At 42.2% G+C, this 22,123-nt stretch overlaps 1 protein-coding gene across 11 annotated transcripts; it reads left to right on the top strand.

Moving 5' to 3' along the window:
• The first annotated feature begins 154 nt into the window (after positions 1-154).
• EIF4ENIF1 (eukaryotic translation initiation factor 4E nuclear import factor 1) lies at positions 155-21,256 on the top strand. 11 transcript variants are annotated; one of them, XM_065033203.1, is made up of 19 exons: positions 156-295; positions 791-914; positions 4,151-4,224; positions 4,998-5,125; positions 5,632-5,927; positions 6,580-6,781; positions 7,499-7,674; positions 10,163-10,298; positions 10,635-10,814; positions 12,890-13,119; positions 14,545-14,616; positions 15,003-15,186; positions 15,424-15,503; positions 15,863-16,002; positions 16,149-16,233; positions 16,801-16,933; positions 18,114-18,458; positions 18,683-18,847; positions 19,388-21,256. In XM_065033203.1, the coding sequence occupies exons 2-19, from the start codon at positions 819-821 to the stop codon at positions 19,612-19,614; spliced, it is 2,949 nt and encodes a 982-aa protein (XP_064889275.1). In that variant the 5' UTR covers positions 156-295; positions 791-818; the 3' UTR covers positions 19,615-21,256. The 11 variants fall into 11 exon arrangements, 10 of the variants coding, with proteins under 10 accessions (XP_064889279.1, XP_064889280.1, XP_064889282.1 ...); XM_065033211.1 differs by having other exon boundaries at positions 18,396-18,458; XM_065033204.1 differs by having other exon boundaries at positions 14,548-14,616.
• Positions 21,257-22,123: the final 867 nt, after the last annotated feature.

Here is a 22,123-nt window from a genome sequence, read left to right on the forward strand (position 1 = left end):
TAAATGGGTGCGGGGCGGGCAGCGGAAGGCCCCGGCTACGGCGGCTGAGGAGAGACAGAGTCGGGCGAATCGGGAGCGGGCGCGCGAGCCAGCGCGGAGGGGCCGGAGCCGCGGAGCGGAGGCGGGCGGGGGACGGCGCCGGCCCGGGCCGCGGGGGCGCGTCAGGGGGCGAGCGCGGCGCTGGGCGCCGGCGGGGGGGCGGGCAGGGGCCGGTGGCCGGGAGCAGGAAACGCCGCAGGCGGCGGTAAGGCCTTCAGCGAAGCGGAGCGCCGTCGGGAGACCCGCCGCCGGCGCGGTGAGTGCGGCTGCCGGGGCGCGGGGTTCGGGGTGGCGGCGGCGGGGCCGCCGAGCAGGTGAGGATCCGCTGAGTCACCTGCCCCGCCGCCGGCCGGCCCTTCGGCTTCGGGGTCGGGGCCTGGGCCGCGCTGTCCCCGCCGCCACGCGTGTGGCTCCGGGCCCCGCGGGGGGGAGGGGAGGGTTAGGGCGCTCGGCACCGCGGTCCGGCCGTGCCCACGGGGAGCTTTGTTGCGCTGGAGCCGCCGAGGAGCCGGGCGGCTGCTCCGGGCGTGAATCGGGTCTGGCCGGGCTGCGGGAGCGGGGAGCGTTTCGGTGAGAGCTGCGCGGCGGGAGCGGGGGAGCTACAAGTAGGAGGGGAAAAAAAAGAAGTCGCTGTTAGGGAATGTGTTCCTTATCTGTTTCATCTAAGCACGAACTAGGCTTGGGCTGGAAGGAAAGTGCAGCCGCTAGAAATGTCTGTCTCGGTCTGACGGCTCGGTTTTGCTTTAATCAGGTCCGTGGTCAAAGGCTTTGAAGCAATCATGGATAAAAGAGGAGGCATAACAGAAACTGAAAATGGTGATGCTTTCCTGGAGCTGAACAGAATTACGACGAAATACCCACATCGTTACACAAAGGTTCGCTCTCTCCCCTTTCTGCTAAAAGCTGTGTGCGGAGCTGCTGGTCACAGGAGTGAGTGGGAGGCAGAGGTTCTGTGGGAGGGCAGCAGTGAAGGCTGAAAAGCCTTTGCCTGGATTGGGGTTTGCAGGATGGTATAAAATGAGCAATTTGTTAAATGTGATGTAGCTGCGCAGTTCTGTCTGTGATATATTTTTGGTATCCACCACCTTATTTTAATACCTGAGCACCTCGCAGCATGTGCTGTGGAGGTTATGGTGGAGGCTGAAGTATGTTGTTCTACCAGATTGCTCAGGCGCTCGCACTTCATAGTTCTAGTTGTACTTTCCACAATGTTTCTTTAAGGAGTTGACCAAAATGTTTCCTTACAGTAGATGCCACTTCCCTGGAATATATAGCACACCAGATCTTATCAGGAGCTTTAATGTGTTTATTAAGATGCCTTTTGTAATATTAGAATTGCTCACATTTGCCTGCTGGAAGCCTAAGTGCTTATGAATCCAACTAATGCTTAGTGTTGAAATACAGGTGCTTTTTTAAGCTGTGATACCCAAATACATGCAGGAGTGGAAGAACCATAGCTAAATAGCTTGGAAATAAAGATTCTGTCAGAACTAAGTGAGTTTGATGTATTGTGGGGTGCGAGGTTCAAATCTTGTTTGGGGTTTTGGTGCCTGTGCTGAAATAGGCTTCTAGAAGGAGCCTGTAATGGTGGCTGATTTCCTCATTGCTGAAAGCTGTGGGAACAGGTGGTCATTGCTTTGTGGAAATCTATTGAGATACTTCACAACAAATGGCCTGAAGAGTGGAACAGGGTGAGACAATGTGCTGTTGCTGAGTGTGTTATCTTACTTGAGGAATTCTGAACTGTTAGCTGAAGCTAGGTTGTTTTTCAAAAGAAAAAAAGATTATCATTGTGGCTCTGTTCTGTTGAGATAGTAGGGCTAGGTTATTTCTAACTAGACATCAACAATAAACGAAGTACCTCGGAACTGGTGAGACTTACATGGGAATAGTAAGGCTTCCTGATTTTTCTCTAGCTGCTTGGAAAATATGTGCGCTTAGCCTCCTAAAAGGCAAAGGATATTATTGTTCAGACCTTGTTTTTCAAATAACTATAATGTGAAGGAGAGGAGCTGTCTTTGAACTTTTGCAGCTGGAGAAGCAGTTCAGTGTTGCCCAGCTCCTCTCAAGAGTGGTAACTGACTGCAGCCTCACATTCTGTTTGGGTTTTTTGGGCAGTGCTCAGCTAGTGCTGGCACTAGCTGGGCACTGAAACGGATGCATTCGTAGCTTAGGTTTTGTTAATTCAGTAGCTGTAGTTTCTGGGCAGGATGAAGTTGCAGGGCTGGTGCCACAAGACATCTAGTCTTGTTTATCTGCTGGTTTCCAAGGAGTCTAATATCAAGAACTGCCAGAAATCAATCTGTATTTAAAATATCTTGCATCATGTGTATGTGGTGGTTTTGTTTGTGTTTTGTTTTTTTTCCGAGTAGCATCTTAAATATAGCTGGTTTAAAGTGCTCATGTAATCAACATTGTAAGCCGTTTCACATTATCCAATTTCCTACTAATTAGGGATGGGAGGAACACTGTTTCAGGATGTGCTGCTGACTTGAAAAGGGGACTGTTTTCCTTTAACAGTTCAAATTCATTTACTGTGAGGAGGAAAACAATTGGCTTGTAGTATGAATCCTTCTAAACTGTTTGAGTAACACTGTTTAACAGCTAAACACACTTTTCCCCCACCCACTTAAAAGCATTAGTCTGTGAATTGAACAAAAAACCCAAACCCACACTCTGGAAGTAGCAGAGTTAATCTCCTCTATTTTGAGAGTGTGTTGTAGTTCAAGCTGAGTCTTCTCTAATTCTTTGGAAGCGGTTGCTCCAAGGGTGCACAGCTAATGAGCAGAAGCCAAGAAACAATTCAAATTTTCCTCACTTCAGTGGAGGAATTGCTATAGGATCTGACTGAGGGTCTGTGGACTCCCTCTCGTGGCCAGCGAAGCAGCCCATTTCCAGTCCGGTGATGGACAGAGCTGTCAGTACTTGTGAGATCTGCATCAGGCTATGATAGTGTTACAGCTCTGATGCTCCTTGTAGATCAGGGTTTATTCTGGGAAGCTGTGGGCAGCAGGGCCAGGCTCCCTCCCTTTAGTGGAACTCTTTTTGCTGAGGACTAGCGCGAGGTGATGCTTGGATGTTTGTGCACACATTAGGGTTTTGTCCAGCTACCAAGTTGCCATCGGAGAACTTTCAAGTATGAAGCTTACTTAGCTAATGAACTGACTTTAATCACATGGAGATAATGATGTAAAAGCTTTAGAGGATATTGTATTATTGAGAGAAAAGTGAAGATATTCCTTCTTCAGTGTGGCTGATGTGTGGTGCCTGTTGCTCAGATCTCTTTATCCTCCAGCTGCCCCTTGATTTCTGCAGTTCTGAATTGATTTAGTACAGTTGGGTGTGAGGCAGATTGAAGAAAGGTAATCTAGGGAGAAGTAAGTTTAATTAGAAATATGTATCTTGACTGCAGCCAAGTGATCCAAAACACTGATGATCACACCGTTAATAACACTTTTTAAATGTGGCAAACTGCATTGGTTACTAGTCTGCCTCAAATAACTACCTGCTCGGGGTGTGCAATAGTAAACTAAGACCTGTATTTAAAAGCTGGTAGAAAGTGGGAAAACTGAAGTAATCGTTCAGCTCTGATCTGGTGTTGGGTAGAGCGGGTAATTGTTAACATGCATTTGGATATGTTGGATTTGGTGGTGGTCAGAAATGGCAAGCTGGTCTGGAATTTTCAGATCTACGCTGTTGTGGTAATGCTGAATCTTGTATAGCATCGAACATAGAAGTTTTCATTCCTTCTTGGGAGCTTACTAACTCCAGTATCAGTCATGTCAGTCTTGTTTGGAAGTTGAATTGTCCAGGGAAGTGAATAGGTAAATGTGCATGATAATAAATAGCCTTTGAAGTGTTAACAAGGGCTGAACCTGACCTAGTAAGGCTTAGTGCTTCAGGTAAGTGTTTGCTCAGTGGCCACTGGTAGAAGAACTGTCTAATGTCAGCTTTTCACTGCAGTATTTCACAGGAAATGAAACAACGTATCAGGAAACTTGGGTTGTCAAATTAAAGCACTAAATTGAGTAGGCATCTGGAAAACATATTTTTGGGTCACTTGAATTTTGCTGGGGTGAGAACTGGATCTAATTTCTTCCTTTTTTTCTAGGAGGAACTGCTGGATATTAAGGAGCGTCCCTACTCTAAGCAAAGACCTTCTTGTCTTTCTGAAAAATATGACAGGTATTTTCTTGATTATACAAGAACTATATATAGTTCTTTCAGAATAAAAGTTGCAAAAATAAATTCTTAGGGAAGAAGTGCACTTAAGTTGATGCAGGAGCTCAGTGTGTGACAGTGCTTTCAGAAGTACTAATTACTAAGAAAGGCTTAATGCTCTAGCTGGGAGTTTTGTGCTGTAAGCAAAGATTACAACAGGAGATCCAGCAGAAAATAACTTCACACGAGTCCTACAGCCTGGCAGGAAAAACTACCAAGACTAGAGCTGGCTGTATAGCAGAGACTGACTAGATCGTGTTGCAACAAGCTGATGTGCTGGCTGGATTACTCTACCTCATGTAAAAATGAAGGTGAGGGTGTTCTTGGCTTGTGTTCGTCAACTTGCTGAAGAGCACCATCTTTACTTTTCAGATTAATTTATTGTACAAGATTGCAGTAAAATTTTCTGAATGCTTAAGATCAGTGGCATTTGATCTACTTGAGCTATTTTTCTGTGTACCAGGCAAACTTCAGCAATAACTAGTGGGACAACTAGTCTGTATGTTGTCTCTTTTATAAGCCGATGCTGCATATTAAGCTTCCTTACTGTTACAGAACAGATCCAGAACACCGCATATAAGGTAATAAAGTATATTAAGGTGAAGATTTATAAGTTGGATATGAAAGGTGTGTTTGACTTTACAGATTGCTAGTCAATGAATTGTAGGTTTTCAGCAGCAGTGCTGTGAATTATTTGTCTACAAGTAGTAAACAAACCTGCAATTTTATTTTCCTAGCGATGGTGTCTGGGATCCAGAGAAGTGGCATGCATCTTTGTATCCGAGTTCAGGAAGAACTTCACCAGTGGAAAGCTTTAAAAAAGATCTGGATTCAGATCGGACTTCTCTTATGCGTAGGATAGTGGGTAAGTTAATTCCTGTAGCACTAGGCTCAACCGAACATAGGCAGTTGGCAAAACCTTTCCTTTGTGATGACACAAATGAGACTAAAAGTCTCTCTGAAAATTGTCTGACTGCATAAAATAAGTATTCTGGTAGTGTATCTAAGAACAAACTTAGGTAGCAGTCAGTTCTTACATAGCAAGAATAGTAGGGTATAATAGTAAATACATATGTAATAATGCAAGTGCAGGGGACAATTTGAGACACAGTACTTAAATCTATAGTGGGAAAGCAGGTGCTTCCCCAGAGGCAGCAATGATTCCTCAATATCCAACTGTAAACTTATTTTATTGTGGTGGTCTTGGCTAGATTAGCTTTGCAGAAATAAATCATGAGTGTTTTACTTCAAAAAGCTTTGGGATAGCAGCAAGGCTGGCTGTGCATCAGAAGGCTATTATTATACAGGTAACTAGCTTGTATTGACTAATACATTAAATTAAATGCTTTTTGTGTGATCTTTGACTTGTAGATCCAAGAGAGCGAGTGAAAGAAGATGACTTGGATGTAGTCTTAAGTCCCCAAAGGCGAAGCTTTGGAGGTGGCTGTCACGTAACTGCAGCTATTAGCTCACGTCGAGCAGGGAGCCCCTTAGAAAAGGAGAACGATGGTGTCCGTGTTATTGGTGGCCGTAGGATTGGCAGTGGAAGAATTATCTCTTCTCGCAACTTTGATAAAGACCACCGGGGTGGCGAAAAAGACTTACGTGATTCTAGAGATGTGAGAGACCGAGATCGGGACAGGGACTACAAAGATAAACGCTTCAGGGTTTGTTCTTTTCCTTAAATCAGAGTTTTTGGACATTTTGCACTAAAAACAACAGGGGCAGGTTAACTGCAGATAGCAGTTAAGTGTTCTGTGCAAACAGGCTGCTTTTTTTCCTTAAAGCACCTTTATGTTTTGAAGAGTGAGCACTCAGTGCTTCAAAACTTTGTTTTCAATCCTGAGAGCTCAACTGGGATGCATCTAATACTGTTTAGCTTAAGCCTCTCCTGTGGAGACTTAATAGCAAGATATTCAAAATTCTAAGCGTCCATTCATAGTTGTTGACCTAGCAGTTGTCAGCAAGTGTTGACTTTAACCTTAGCAGATGGAAGCTCTCCATGCTTTCAGGTATTTGTGTTTAAAAAGGAGGAACTGCTAGCCTGCCTCTTGGATACAAACCCAAGTTCATACAGGCACTTGCAGACCAGTAGCCTTCAGTGTAATAAAACTGAAATCCAGCTGTGAGATGATGAAATGTGAAAGCTTACTGAGCGTGCATGTAAACCTTAAAAAAATCAAAACAAAAAGCCAAATACCAAGCACAAAAACAAACAAAAAAACCTAGTGTGAAAAGGTTGTCATTTGCTTTGGAGGTCAGGGAGGAATCTTAATGAAACAGCTTTTAATGGTTAATGTTTTTAATATCCCACTTCAGAGGGAGTTTGGTGACAGCAAACGGGTCTTTGGGGAGCGAAGGAGGAATGACTCCTACACTGAAGAGGAGCCTGAGTGGTTCTCTGCTGGTCCTACAAGTCAGTCTGAAACCATTGAGCTCACAGGCTTTGATGATAAAATTTTGGAGGAGGATCACAAAGGGAGAAAACGTACAAGACGACGTACAGCCTCACTAAAAGAAGGTAATGGCAAATTTGGCAAGCTTTGCTTGTCTGCTAGTATGGCATATTGCTGGATATAGAGCTGTGTGTTATAGATCCAGGCAAGTGTAAAGAATAATGTAGTTAATCAATCTTAAACTTGTATAGCTCTTGGTCATGCTGAAGCACAAGGTGTAAGGCCCGTGGTTGATCTTTCAGACTGCAGATACCTTTAAGTGATAAAATACAATTTTTTTGAAAAGACAAGAGTGAGAGGCTTGTATGGATGTTGAATGATATCAGAAATTTGTAGGCTGTTGAAAGGATCTTGTCCATTTGTATATCCTGCTGAGAGTTAAAGGCTTGGTTTAAGCTAAGCTAATGCTCTGAGGTACTTGAAATATTTTTTCTTATACCAGCATTAAGCTTGGTGTGATGTAACATGTGACCTATTCTGTGTGCTTCTGGGTTATCAGGGTGCTGTTGTTCATGCATGATTCAGTGGCAATTCTGATTTGCTTGGAGTAGGTAGCCTGAACTAGAGAACTGAAGCTCTGTCCTAGAGTTCTAGTGGGTCCAAGTTTCTGTTGTGGCCAACTGCAGCCAGCACAATGTAACTGATGAAACATCACATAGGTGCCCGGATTGCTTTGGTCTTGTGCTTCAGATTCCCAGACAAATGCCTTGGCTGTGAGACACCCTTCCTGCAGGAAACAGTCAAGCTCAGTGACTCTGCAATCACTTGATTTTCTTTTTAAGGGATAGAATGCAATGGTGGAGTGGCAGAAGAGGATGAAGTGCAAGCTGCCCTTGCCAATGAAACTCCAGCAGATCAGGAAGTCCCTAGGGAAGCCGTCTTACAAGAACCAGCTCCAGGAGAGTTTGACTTCAATGAGTTCTTTAACTTGGATAAAAGTGTTCCTGGCCTGGCTTCGGTGAGTGTTTAACGCTGGCTGTGCTCCCGAGAAGCGTTTTTGCTGCTGCTGCACTCAGTGAAATCTAGAACTTCTTTCTTTGTGGAAGTTGTTAATGCAGTGTGTAAGTCTAAGAGGAATTTGCAGAGATTTAGCTGTGGAGTGTTAGGATGTTGCTTTTAAAATTGTTTTCCTTGGGATTTGCTCCATCACTGGCTCACACAGAGAAGGTGTATGAGGCAAAGTAGCTCACTGGTTTTTATGCTCTTTTGATCATTACTTGGAAACTCAAAATTAGCATCCTGGATGTATCATCTTTGGAAGCATTACAGATAGTTCAGAGGAGATTCACCCCACAAATTTAGTATAGCTGAAAATAGCTTTTTGCAGCTAAGCCTGGGAATTGCAGTAACTGGGCATTTTGCACAAGCTTCCTGGGAGGCAGTAAGCCTGGAGACACCTGGTGAACACTGTCTCTGAGACAGTTGTGTTGGTATCAATGCCTGGAGTGTGGCTGAAAGGACATCTGTCTACAGGTTTGAATCCTTTAGACCTATTACTACTGAGCTGGAAAACAAACATAGCCTATGAATTCAGTCACAGGCATGTTTAAACAATGTTATTGGTAGGACTAGTAGATACTCCGTGTAGCCCAAGTCATATTTGAGATGCTGCTGGTACCTCAGAGCTGGTAACAAGACTATGAAGAAAAAGACTGATGCTTGTACCATAAGTTGCTTCCAATAGTGGATTTTTTTATTTACCACTAGCCATGATTTGGTGGGGGTTTGGGTGCATCAGTTGGTAGTGTGCAGTTCTTGAACACCTGATCTTTAGAGGTAATGGTGGGTGGTTGTGTTTGTCTTTAGTCTGAAAGCCCTAACTGGCCTGTATCTTAGCATACTCTTCACCACTAGAAGGGGTAAGTGGGTCCAGACTGTACTGACTGAGCATGGGCCTAATTCATAAACTGCTGATGTTTCTATTCTGACCTCCATTACCAGGACAAACAGCTGTTCTTGATTATTCTAGATGGTATAACTGGTTAGTAGCTAGAATTTGAGTAAAAGGGCCTTAGTGTTGTAGGAAGGTAAATGTGTTTAAGAAAAAAGTATTCTAACAGCAAAGAAATAGACATGATATACAGTTTAGAAACACTGGTTTTTTTAAAAAAAAATAAAATCCTGACCTAGTGTTTAGGATGGAAAAGCTGCTTGCATTAAAAATGGCTCATCATACAGTGGCAGTAATTTGACAAATACATAGTGGAGAGTTTGTTCTCCCTATAGAAGATGTAAATGATGTGTCTTTAGATTTGACAGTCTGATTTTAAGCATAACTGCTGATGAAACTTCAGTGGCAGATGTTACAATTTGTGACAAAAGCAAGTTTCAGAGTAGCTGGAGTATATAGTAATATTCTTTGTACTGGTGATATGTCTGTGACAAGTGTTAGAGTAGATTTGTACATTTTCTGATATAACTGCCTAATGCTTCTAACATGTTAGTATTGATCCATTTGGTTTTAATTGTTTGAATCGATCTTGGTTTTGCTGTTGTAACTAGTGTGAGTGCCTCTTGTTTTGGAGAAAACAGCTTTTCTGGCAGAACAAAGCTGTTTTTCCATTTGTCTAAAAGTAAGCTTGCTGCATGGTGAAACTGCATCTGTGCCTATTGAGCAGGCTTTTAACTGGATACTCTCTTGGAAGACAGCAAGAGCTTTAGCTTGAGTTAAATTTTATAATGCCCTGTTTTAAATATTTGTCATGATTAGCAAAAGAGTAAACAGTCAGTAAACTGTAGTGACTACTGACAGACCAGCTCTCTGAAGTAGTGCTGAGCGACCTCAGTGCTGCCTGGAGCGGCACGGTGCCACCTGCCAGTACTTTGCTGATGACACAGACTCTGACTTGAACGCAGCCTCCTTCTTAGTCCAGAAGGGGTTCAGCATGTGAAGTGCAAGCGAGTCGCCCTTCTCCTCCAGCCCTTGTGGGACACTCGCAAGTTAGGGAGTCCTTGCACTTTGTTCCATGTACTATCCTTGGCCAGTGCTGGGACTGGGTCGAATCATGATTGCAAAAAATACAACGGTTTGGAGCATTCCTTCTGTACAGTGACAGGGACCAGCCTTGGGCCAGCTGGCTGTCCGAATTACCAGTTGTTAGAATTTGTTCTAATTCTTGTGGCCAAATGCCTTTTTTTTTTTACACATGCACTTCAAAGCAGCAGAATAGTGTAGTTAATGTCTTTAGATGCTCTCATATGCTGCTTCAGTTCTAGTTTTACTCTGAACAAATATTTGGTATAAATAAAAGATGTATGTTGGGGTTATGCCAACTGACTACACAAACACTGTTATATTGGAAGGAAAAAAAGAACAGTTCAAAGCTTCTAAACTCTGGGAGCAGCGTCTAGCTGTCTGTAGCAGAAGAATCTTGTTGCACGGTAAAGCTTCTCAAAGACCTTGCTGATCTTGTCTAAGATTGTTTTGTTTTTCCCCTCTAATCTAGATGATAGAGGATGTGCTGGGGGAAGGTTCTGTGTCTGCCAGCAGGTTCAGCAGGTGGTTTTCTAATCCGAGTCGTTCTGGAAGTCGGTCAAGCAGCTTGAGATCTACACCACATGAGGAACTGGAGAGGCTAGCAGGTAAGATTAGAGGCCAGTCCAGGGTCAGATAACCTCCTTCCACATTCCTTCCTACTCATTCAATAAGAACATGGCAGATAAAGCTTTAGGATGGTGAATTCTCCTGCGGTTTAAGCACTTGGCATTCTTTTGGAGGCTCTTAGAGTAAGCAGCTGTAAGTTCACTTTTTATGAATGTTCTTGTCATGCTTCTGATGACTTTCCAGCTGATCCTTGGGCAAGGGGTGTGAGGCGTAACTTTTCAGTGACGTATTGAAGTTGGTTACCAGTGTATGTTCATCTTGAGACATTGGGTTGGTAAACTGATGTAGCAGTGCTCCTGGTTTTGCTGTTTCAGGTCTAGAACAAGCCATTCTCTCCCCTGGCCAGAACTCTGGAAACTACTTTGCTCCCATTCCATTGGAAGACCACTCTGAAAACAAAGTGGACATCCTAGAAATGCTACAGAAAGCCAAAGTGGACTTAAAACCTCTTCTCTCAAGTCTTTCAGCCAACAAGGAAAAGCTTAGAGAGAGCAGTAAGTGCCTCATCAGATATTGTTGAGTTCTTGTGATGCAGTATCTCAAGGCAAGAGGCTTGGTGTTCTGGAAACCTTAACTGTCAAGTCCAGGAGTAGGAAGTATTATAGGTTTACTTATGAAAACCAATATTCAGCAAATCTCAGTTCTGTCAATCATGACTGATTCTTTTCATCCTGATCACAGGATGACATCAGGGTTATCAGACTGCTTTACTGGCCAGTAATAATCAGAAGTTAAGATGATGCAAGTCTTGATCCAAGTTTCCAGCTTTGTCTATGGCCTTTATCTTAAGTTTTTGATATTGGAAGCTGGTGCTGTCAGCTCTGAAACCATGTAGCATTTAAACTCTGGCTTTACCAAAAACTTAGTGTAAGTCATTCTTGTAAGCATCTGTAATGGATCACATTGATCCATTAAGCATCAGTATCTAAAAAGATGAACAGTGGCTTGAGAATGTACTTTTTTTAAGTGCATATGGTAAACTGGAACTTCTCAGGACCATTGCTAGTGCTTGAAGCACAGTGCTCTGTGTTCAGTGCATTAAGTAAATAATTGACATAGAGGTACAACATAAGAGATTTGTCTTGGTTGTGATGACTTGGCTACAATCACAGAATCCAGGGAACTTACTCTGTTGGAATTCACTTTTGCTAGTGGCAGCTGCTCTAAACAGAGTTCAGGGCTGGCTACAAACTTACATCCCAGGGCACCTCCAGATTAGGGATTTGCATGTTTGGGCCCATAGCATGCACAGAGGGTACCAAATGCATGTGTTCTTTGAAATCTCAAGGCCTCATTCCAAATTGGTGTCTCTTTGGCAAGCAGCATGTATTGCCATGTAAACTGGACCAAACAAAAAGTAATGCTACTCTGATTTGTGGGAGGTGGCATCCAAGCATTGCAAATATTCTTAAGCATCCAGGCTGGAAGTAGGGAATGTTTGCTAACATGTGGAGAACTTTTTCTTAATTTGACTTAAAGAACTGCAAGTCTTTTCTGTGTTCTGCTTATTCTGACTTTCCTACTAAAAGCTTTCTAAACTTTGATCCTCACAAACAAAGGATGAAGGAAAAAAGTTGTGGGGATGTTTCCACTTGTTCAAAAGTACCTGATATGGGTTCTGTATTCCCATAAAATGCTGTACAGTTCTTCAAGTGTTGTGGAGCTTTCAGGTCAATTCCTTTCCACCAATATCATTTTTTTTTCCCATGTTCCATACTGCATGTCTGCATCTTTTTTTTCCACCTTCTTGCCCAAATTTCCAGTCAATCTTATTTCTTTGGGCCAACATCTGCTACAGCAACCCATCGCATGCTCCTGTCTCTTCTTCCTTTTCTCTTATGGTATCATACCTTGTGATGTGTGTTAGCTGGACTATAAAGCATGTCTAGCCTTGATGTCAGGCACTGATAGATATTTTTATATAAATACACAGGGAAAACGTACTGCCTAGTAACACTTGTACCTTACTCTGGTTGTGCCAGTGAAATCTTTCTGTAGTGGCTTTATTTCTGAGCAAAAAAATCTACTTCAAACTTTATGCACACAAAACTAAGTGTGTAACTGAGTCTCCAAAGTATCTAAATGTCCCAGGTATGTATTATCTCTACTTAGGATAGCTTCAGACAATTTGACATTGCTTATACTGGCTGTAAGACCATCTGGTCTCCTGGACTACAAGATAAATGGAACCTTCCTAATTGAAAAAGAACAAACTCAGCTGTTAGAGAAATATTCTCCATTAAAAGCAGGTGAAGTTATAAAATGTAGTAATGACACATCTTGCAGGATAAATGGAAGCTAGTGAGAAATTCTCAGTTGAAACCTAAACAGGTTCTTGTGGACTCTTGCATGGCTGTAGTTGCAAGTGGCAATATTTCTAATCCGGAGATTAGAATATCAGTGTAAACACAGGTCAGGTGTGGTTTGACACTGGTGTGAGTATTGGAAGATAAGTTTTTGGCTGGTCCTTGTTTTCAGGCAGCTCTTATTCAACACCTGCACAAAGAATTATTGGCTCACTTGTAAACAGAGAACCATGGTTTACCAGAATTTCTCCTGTATTTCTCAGCACATTCAGGAGTTGTACTTTCTGTGGAAGAAGTTGAAGCTGGGCTAAAAGGCCTGAAAGTGGAACAGGAGGGAAAAATTGCTACTCCATTCATGGCTGAGCAAATGGAGGAAGCATTGAATGTCGCTGGCTCCAGACAGATCAAGAAAGATGGAGATATGACTGCATTTAACAAACTGGTCAGCAGTATGAAAGCAAGTGGGACTCTGCCTTCCCAGCCCAAAGTCAACGTAAGTAGCAGACACCTGGTTCTTCTGAACTGTGCAAGACATGAGTTATGAACTGCAAACCCCTTACATGACACCTCTAACGTTAGCCAGGACTGGATGTGGTAGCACAGTATTAAATACAGGCTTATATTTAGAATATGGTTACTTGGAGGGGAAAGTAAGGGAGGTGCTTTGGTAATTTCCCCCTAGAAGTCAGGCTTTTTCCAGTTTGGAGGGTTGGTTTCATGTTAAGCTTCTGAAAACCACAGCACTCTTAATATTAACTGAGAAATCTAATAATTGCCAGCTTGAAAGTGGACCTATGTGAATATCTAATAGGATTGATTAATATCTAGACTTGAAGCCTATGAATACTGGCAAAAAAAAACCCCACAACCCTGTATGATGAAAAGGCTGAATCTTCTGCTATAGTGGCTAAGATTCTCCTACACTTTGAACTCATGTCTCTTTTTATTAAAAGCAAAGCTATTTGTAGAAAAGGTACTGTCTGTATAAGAGACATCAGTCCACTCTTTCTGGAAGACTTGCCAGTGTTAGTTTAAACGCTGCCTCAGTGCTGCTATTAAAAGACATCTCCGTTAAAATGTTTGTAGCATGGGTACAGCTAACTCTTCCCTGGAGCTCAGAGGTCTTGTTTTAGTGACTGGTTTTAAGAGAGGTATGTCTGTGCACAGCTTAAACTTGTTTTTTAAAATCATTTGTACTAAGGTAAAACTGAACTGAATATTTGTTAGCTGAAAGATTAATATTAAACAACAGATGACACTAAGCTTTAGACTGGAAGAGATTGTGGTATGAAATTTCATCCTGCTGCTAACTGCCTAAAGAGTCTGTGTGACCCAGAAACTATCAATAACTACTGCTGGCACCATCAAACACGTCTAACAACTGAGTGAGTTCAAAGCATCTGGTTTTCCTGCCAGGCTATACCCAAGGACTTTTAGCCTCATCCTGCTTTGCTAAAAGATAGTGAAGAATGTAAATTTGCCCTGTGAAGAATTTGCAGATTGATTTCATGCTTAAATAGAGACTTACATTTCTTGCCATCCATTTACAATGACATGTAGCTTTTAATTGAAGAATATATTAAGTAATTCCTCTAATACACAAACACTTTTCAGTTTGTGCAGTTTCACTTGACCACTTGGCTCCAGTTTTACACAATTATATAAATGAATATATCTCAGTGAAACTTGAGTAAGGCACATTGAACTACCTCCCTGCAATTAGCACTGGGTGTTGTCTTAGGGAAGATCTGTGAGCCAGCTCAGCCCTTTACTTTGCCAGAGTTTTATTTGGCTGTTGTGTAAACCATGGCTCTAACAGAACAGGTGAAATGACTTCTGTCACCAGGATAAATGTGAATTGGCTCTTAAGTTTGCTGCTTGTATCTACATCTAACTTAAAATATTTTCATGTTCTTAGCAGAGCCTTGAGAGCCACTTAATGTCACCTCCAGAGATGGCAGGCCAGCCTCTGTCCAAGAATATTCTGCAGGTACTTCTGGGGAATTGGGTGGGGAGGGAGTGCTTAAAAGCATATCCCCAATAGAAAAACAAACAAACAAAAACCTTGAAAATCAGACATTTAAGGCAACTGTAAGAATCCGTAATCAGACATGACTCCCTATAGATAGAGAATTATTCACTAGTTCAGCTTACTTAATTTGTCCTGTTGTGCTGTTTCCCATAATTACAACTTGAAAAAGAAAAAGCTGGCCAAGTGCCTAATTCTAAGGGAAATCCAGAATTGGTGTGTCTAGTTGCACAAGTCCACCTTGTTTCTTTAACTTGCTATAAATAGTGTAGCCTGTAGCACAGTTAAATGAGCTCATTTGTATAAAGCGATCACATTCTGAACATTCTTTCATTACTTATTCTTAGGAACTTCTTGGTCCACCCATTACCAGACCTGCTTCATCAAATGTCCTTAGTGGCCTGATAGGCGGTTTGGAACCTGCAGCCTCTTTACTGACGCAGAGAGCACCTTCTCCTCCTATTCCACCCGTGTTTCCAACTCGTGCTGCTTCTGCAGATTACCTGCGCCACAGAATATCTTCACCCATTGGTGAGACTGGTTGCAAAACAGCGTTATTGTTGTTCTTCTTTATTACTTGAGTTTGTTACAGAACAATAAGAACTTCCTGGCGTTTGGTGGGCAACTTGGTGTAGACTTAAGGGATGAGCTGGGAGTCTTCACAAGGAATCCTTAATTCCATGTGGAACTGTTTTAACTTTGGGATGCATATTGTATATATTAAAAGAAACTTGGTCCTTTTAAATACAACTGTTGAATGTTCTTTAGGTTTTGGACAAGGTTCTCAGCAAATGCTGGGTGATCCATTTCCAGGTGTAAGGAAGCCCATGAGTCCGGTTACTGCACAGGTTAGATTAAATATTTTTTGCTTAATGTGTGTTAATCTCTTTTTATATTGTGTGGTCTAGAGCTAACTTGTGGAAACACATACTTACATTACATTCAGATGTTTATGCTTAATTAAGTTCACTCGGTGTAAGGATACCAAGTCTAATTTAGCACAGTCTCAAAACCTCATTGAAGTTGGATCCATCTTAGTGTACCTCAAGTACAAGATACCTTTAAAACTTCTGTGTGTGAAGAAGCAGATGGCTGTTGGGTGGCAGACACTTTGAAGACAATAGTAGCTATAGCAGGAAATCTTCATAGGCCAAATACAAGCTTTGAATGAGTACATGTTTTTTTTTTCTATTCAACTCTACTTTAGATGAGTCCCCTGGAAATACAACAAGCTGCATTAGAGGGACTAACATTACCACACGACTTAGCCATACAGGCAGCGAATTTCTATCAGCATGGCTTTGGCAAACCACAAATGGACAAAAGCAGAGATGGCTACAGAAACAGGTGAGTGACTGCCAGCTGATTTTCTTAATGTGTTTTCACTGGAGATTAGTACAGTGACTCAAGCTTTTACTGGTTCTTGGCAATCCTGCCTCCCTTTCCTTGCCGAGAGTAGAGCTGCTTCTCACTAACCTCCTGTCTGTTAACAGGCAGCAACGAATGACTAAATCACCTGCGCCAGGACACAGAGGGAATGCGTCTTCTCCAGCCCCTGCAGCATCAATTACTAGCATGGTCAGTACCTGATGTATTATGACTGCAGGAAATCTGTAAGAGTCAGCAGTAACTAGGTTATAGTGATTGTAATCAGTGGGAGAAAGGGAGGCCATAGAGGAGTTAATCATATTCACATTATAACCGTGATGGCATGTTACAAGAGTGAATTACACTTCATACTTGGCTGTCTTCCAAAGTGATGACATTCAGTTTTTTCTGACCACTAGTTTTGTTCAGATCCATCAGGCCTGAGTTAATACAGATAAGGCAGCTCTGTAGGAACTCCTGTTGAGTTCCTGTTCTGAACCAACAGCAAAGGTGAAACAGCTGTAATTTAAAATACAGATCAAGCCTGTTAAGGTACACTTTGAGAGTATCTGCAGGTTTTAGAGGTATCAGACTTCTGCAAAAGCTCAAGAGAAGTGCTTAAACTATAGATTAAATCTATGTAATGAGGTGAAGCCATGGCTGATTTGAAAGAGCATTAAAGGGAAAGGATATGCTAGAATTGGTGTCCACCCACAACTAAGAGGCCTAGCTAATGAGCACTGAGTAAGGCATTGCATCTCACTGTGTTCTCTGCAGCTGTCTCCTTCCTTTACACCTACCTCGGTGATTCGCAAGATGTATGAGAGCAAGGAAAAAAGCAAAGAGGAGCCAGTTTCTGGGAAAATGAAAGTCAGTGATGGGAAAGATGAAAATCAGAGGCCAAATGAAGGTATTGTAATGGCTTTAAATTAAAACACATGAATGAGATTTGAAATAGAATCAAAGAGCTTCAATACATAATATGCCCAAGCTAACTTTAGACATTCCTGATTTGTGGAAAAGAGGAGGGTGTAGAAATCAGCCTGTAATAAGAGGAAGGGTTAGAGCTATGGAGGGGATACACTTCCAAGTGCAGTCTTCCAGCAGTGCTGGGTTTAAATCCATTTTTTTCCCTTACCTGTCAGTTTGTGAGCAATAGTGACACTTAAGAGGCCTGGACTGTTTCTTTGCAACTGGTCTTGATGGACAAGCATATTAACAATAACACTTCCGTCTCTCTCTACACCAGTAATTGAATACAAGCAACTTATAGCCCTCTCGAGACACCTTAACTGAACAAAGCTGAGACCAATTAAGCTCTTTAAAATGTAGCAGATCAAGGAAGCATTTTGTCACCCTGACTGATGTAAGTGGCTATTAAAAGGAAATGCTTGATACCAATTGCCTGACCCAGTAAAACTAACCTGCCTAATTGCCATGACATTGCACTTGAGCACTGGTAACTGCAGAGGTAGCTTGCTGTTCCTGTTATACAGTTGACTTTTTTCCTTTTAGCACTCCCAACTATTGCTGTTACCTCATCTGGTAGCAGATTACGATATTTTAGACCATGTCTAACTGATCTAGATGGTCAGTGGAAGTAGATTCTTGAGGTGTTTTAGTGTTCCAAATCTTGCTAAGCAGATGTCAGATATAGAAGGTTGCTGATAACCCCCAGACACATCTAAACTGAAAAACCACTTAAGGCTAGATTACTGGCACTGCTCCAACTCCCAGTTAAAGGATTCTCCCTAGACAAGATTTTATACCTCCTGTCTCATTTGGGACTGACTCATCCATGCTACTAGTTCAAAATCTCTAAGAAAGAGGGGAAAAAATAAGAATTAAAGGTGGAGTTACTGATTCTGACCTAATTTAAGCTTATTGTCAAGGGATTTCAGTGGAACATATTCCTCATTAATGTTTTGAAATAATTTGGCCAAGAGCATCCAGGACAAACAGATGCTTACTATTAAATATATGACTAAAGTTCAACTAGTCCTGGAATCTGGGTATCAAATCCAGTTATTAGCTTTAATTTTCATTAGTGTAATCTAGCTGTGGACGATAATAGCTGTATTCAATTCTAGCTACAGATAACCTACTGTCTAGTTCTGTGGAGAATGCAGATCAAGAAACTTTGCCCACCTTAGGTACCAAACTACCTGCACTGCAACGCTCCACATGTTCCACACCTCTTACCCAAGCAAATCGTTGCACCAAAGAGCAAGACTACAGGCCTAAGTCAACTGGTAGAAAGACTCCTACAATGGCCTCCCCAGTGCCAGGAAGCCCTTTTCTTCGTCCTGTTCATCAAGTACCCCTTGTTCCCCATGTACCCATTGTGCGACCTGCTCATCAACTGCATCCAGGATTGGTCCAGAGAATGCTGGCACAGGGGGTTCATCCACAGCATCTTCCTCTACTGCAAGCAGGTAATCCATACTTCTTTTTTCCTGTAAGTTAATGCATGTTCTCTGTAAGACTGACTTTGTGTTAGGAACAGCACAAAGTAGTACTCATTACTGGTAATGCTTATTACATCAAAACTTACCTTTAAAATGAGGCAATAAATTCCAACCCATCTAAATATAGAAGTGTTTTGCTTTAAGTACCTTATGCTTATGAGGTATGAAGTTTCCTCCCTCTTGTTCAACAGGAATGCTTCCTCCTGGAGTGGATCTGTCTCACTTGCAGGGAATATCTGCTCCCATCCTTGGCCAACCCTTTTATCCACTACCAACAGCCAGCCATCACATCTTAAACCCACGCTCTGGGACACCTTTGCAGCTTGCGATGATGCAGCAGCAGCTACAACGATCAGGTAGGCTAACAATTAAAACAAGAGTGTGAGTTTTAGAACACTGTCTAGCCAGGTATTAGACTTGTTGGCCTGTTTCAATATACTGGTCTAACAGGAAGCTACTTTGGCAATTTAAATATTCATTCATCACTAATTTTGTGTGGGTATCAGAGCAGTTTTGGCCAGGCTCTTGTACCAGAAGACAGTCTTAAGTGAAGCATTCAGTTTCAGGATATGTTGCTATTGACAGATCTGCCCCTTGCAATACAGGTGTGGTCTTTCTGTCCTTGCTGGCTCAGAGGTCACCCATCTATCTTAAATAAAATGCTATTTGATGCTGGTATTCCAGTTAAAACCTGCATGATATTGTGTCTAGAACTGGCAGTGTCAGGCCATTAATGGAAGTACTAATGAGTGAATAAACGCAGGGTCTGGATTTCCTGGGGCTACTAGAGTAAAAGCTACACTTGGCACTCCTGCCTTATCAGGTGGTTGCCTTGGGGCAGATCTTGGTGGCCAGTGAACGTATTACTTGGTCTCTAACAGCTTTACATTTTGCAGGCACTGGAGCACAGGGATCACCTGCTGGTGCACAGACAAGCCCTCAGAATGTGCTGCCTCGGACTGGATTATCTCACGGGCACACACCGCTCGACCATCGCCCCAGCCAGAGAAGTGGCTCTCCCATCGGCCTTGCAAAATGGTTTGGTTCAGATGTCTTGCAGCAGCCTCTCCCTTCCATGCCATCCAAAGTCATCAGTGTAGATGAACTGGAATACCGGCAGTGAACAGTGACCGCTGGGTGGGACACTTGTGATTCTTTAGACTGGATAAAAATGTCCATAGTCAGGACTTCACCTCTGTTTGTTTTTTGGGGCTTTTATTTTTAGCACTCTGTGCAAGAATTTCTTTTTGAGAGACTAAAGCACATGGCACCTGTCCTGGTCTCATGTCTGCATCAAGACTAAAGGATCCATTATGGCTTGAATAGTGAAGCCTGAAGAAATTTAGATGCAAGACAAAGCCAGTTTAATCCTGGAAGTGTCTATTTTTTGTTTTTGTAAGATATGTGAATGAAGTGCTGATATTCTCTAGTGTAGAGGTAGCAGCTATGGGTTCCTCCTGCAGAAAACTAAATGTATAGACCCTTGTGTACAGACTTGTGTATAAACAATCTTTTGTATATATACACATAGAATAGCCTTTTTGAATCTATACAGCTGTACATAAGAGTAGCTGACAACAGTTGAGCTTTAGTTGTGCCTATGGTTTGGATCTTTCTCCATTGTATGTGTGGGACTTTAAGATTAAAGTTGCATATCCTAAGTGTGAGTGAACAGGATAATGTTGCTTTGCCTTTTCTTGCTCATCTCCTCTAGGTCTCCCTCTCACATTCTTCTGTCACATACTGTGCACTCAGTGTAGCTAAAGTGTCAAAGTCAAAAGCCCACGTCTTGCTGTCTGTATAACAAAGGTCTGTTTCCTTCTGTGTATGACTCTGCCACCAAATGAGAGAATAGTTTAGTCTTCAAACAGCCTTGAGGATGGGACCTGGTACATGAATGATAAAGCCAGATCTTCAGTCTGCCATAAGCAGAGACTATAGGTACCTGCTGGTTGTAGTTCAAGAGGGCTGGTGCTGGTCCTTGTTTAGCTGCAAGATTTCCCTTGTTTTAATCTTTCAAACCAGTCACTAAAGGTCATCAAAATGGAGCCTTTAAATCCTCACCCTTCAACTCCGCAGTCATAGCTGTGGTATGTTCTATACTGCTTTCCGTTCTACTGAGAGAAGGGAGTCCCAAGAACTCTTTAGCGTACGTCTACTGATGCAGTTACTGTGAAACCTGCCTTTGGAGTCTTGTTCTGCAGCTTGAAAGGGGGAGGATGGGGTAATTTTGTGATCTTGCTGTGTATATTTGGTTTTAAAATACTATGTTCCTTTTAAGCCTGTTTCACTTCCCTGAACAGTTACGTGTTCTCTTCCATCTTTCTACTGCATGGTCCTCACTTCACTTTCTCACTTGCGTTGAGTCTAGTACTGCTGTCATGTCTATCTAGCTTAGGCCATTGTGCTTTTAAAAAAGGTGAAAGCAAAACCAGAATTGTCATGGACTTGCTTTTTCTTGGGTCTCACTGAATGCAAAACCAGCAGCAGCAGAAAAAAAATCACTTGACTGTATTATAACAATTGCCAGCATGCTGTGGTGGGTTTGTTTCAGTCCAGCAGAGACAATGTTATACAGAAATAGCAAGCTGAAATCTGCGATGTGGAATCTGTTGGGGGTCACCCATACTTCTTAGTGGTTGTTCCTAAAACAATCTGTGTAAAACATGCAATCACCAGCTTGTCCTTGTAAGATTGTTTTCATACTTTTTTTTAACTTGACACTTTCCCAGTAACATTCTGTAAATAAAGTTGATTCTACCAGCTGTCTGTATCAACTGCTCTTTAACTAAACTATACTGTCAGCATATCAATTAATTTTTAGCATTGTTCTTGTAAGCTAAAACCACAGTTTGAGCTGAATCTGCAAAAAAAATTCAGTATATATTCCACGAGGGGGAGAGGAATGGTCTGCTTTGAAGGTAACTGCCCTTACTTAAGATATGTAGTAGAATTGTTGCATTTACTTGTTTTTTGTCCAGCCATGGTTAAGCATAATGAGATTCCACTGTACTGAAAGAACTTTTAAAACTAAACCAGCTCTAAAGAAACAGCAGAGGTTCAGGACTTGTGGCTGCTGCTCTGCCCCCTTCCCATCCAGGCTGCTACGCCCAGCCCAGCTGCAGGAGTTCTGCTCACTTATGTAGGAACCTACTTCTAAGCTTAGAAAAAGTATCATGGAAAATGGTTTCTTACAAAGCTGAGTAGTAACCACTGTTCTAAGGATTTAGTGCTTGAATGGGTATCTGAAAACACTGTACTTCACTTTTTTCATATGCAAAATAACATGAGGGAGCATTTTTGATACGTTTAAGTAAACACCTACTTTCTAGCAGGAGAGCAAATGCTAGAGGCTGAGATGTGCCATAAGCTTTTTGCTCATGTTATGTTAACAGCTCTAACTTTATTCATTTCTATTAAAAAGCACTAGAACCACTGCTTTTGGAGCAGCCTGCTTCTCTTGTGTGATGAATTTGACTTCTCTAAGCAGGAAGTTCTTCTAAGAAAACTTCAAAGCTTCCAGTCACTAACAAACTAGGTGCTTGTGTTCTACTGTATTTCCACTTGTATAAATAACTAAAAAAGTGACTGTTCATGAGCAGAACCCACCATCTTTTCCCCAACTGCAGGAC

This window comes from Columba livia, chromosome 17, assembly GCF_036013475.1.
Source record: "Columba livia isolate bColLiv1 breed racing homer chromosome 17, bColLiv1.pat.W.v2, whole genome shotgun sequence".
Lineage (NCBI taxonomy): Eukaryota > Metazoa > Chordata > Aves > Columbiformes > Columbidae > Columba > Columba livia.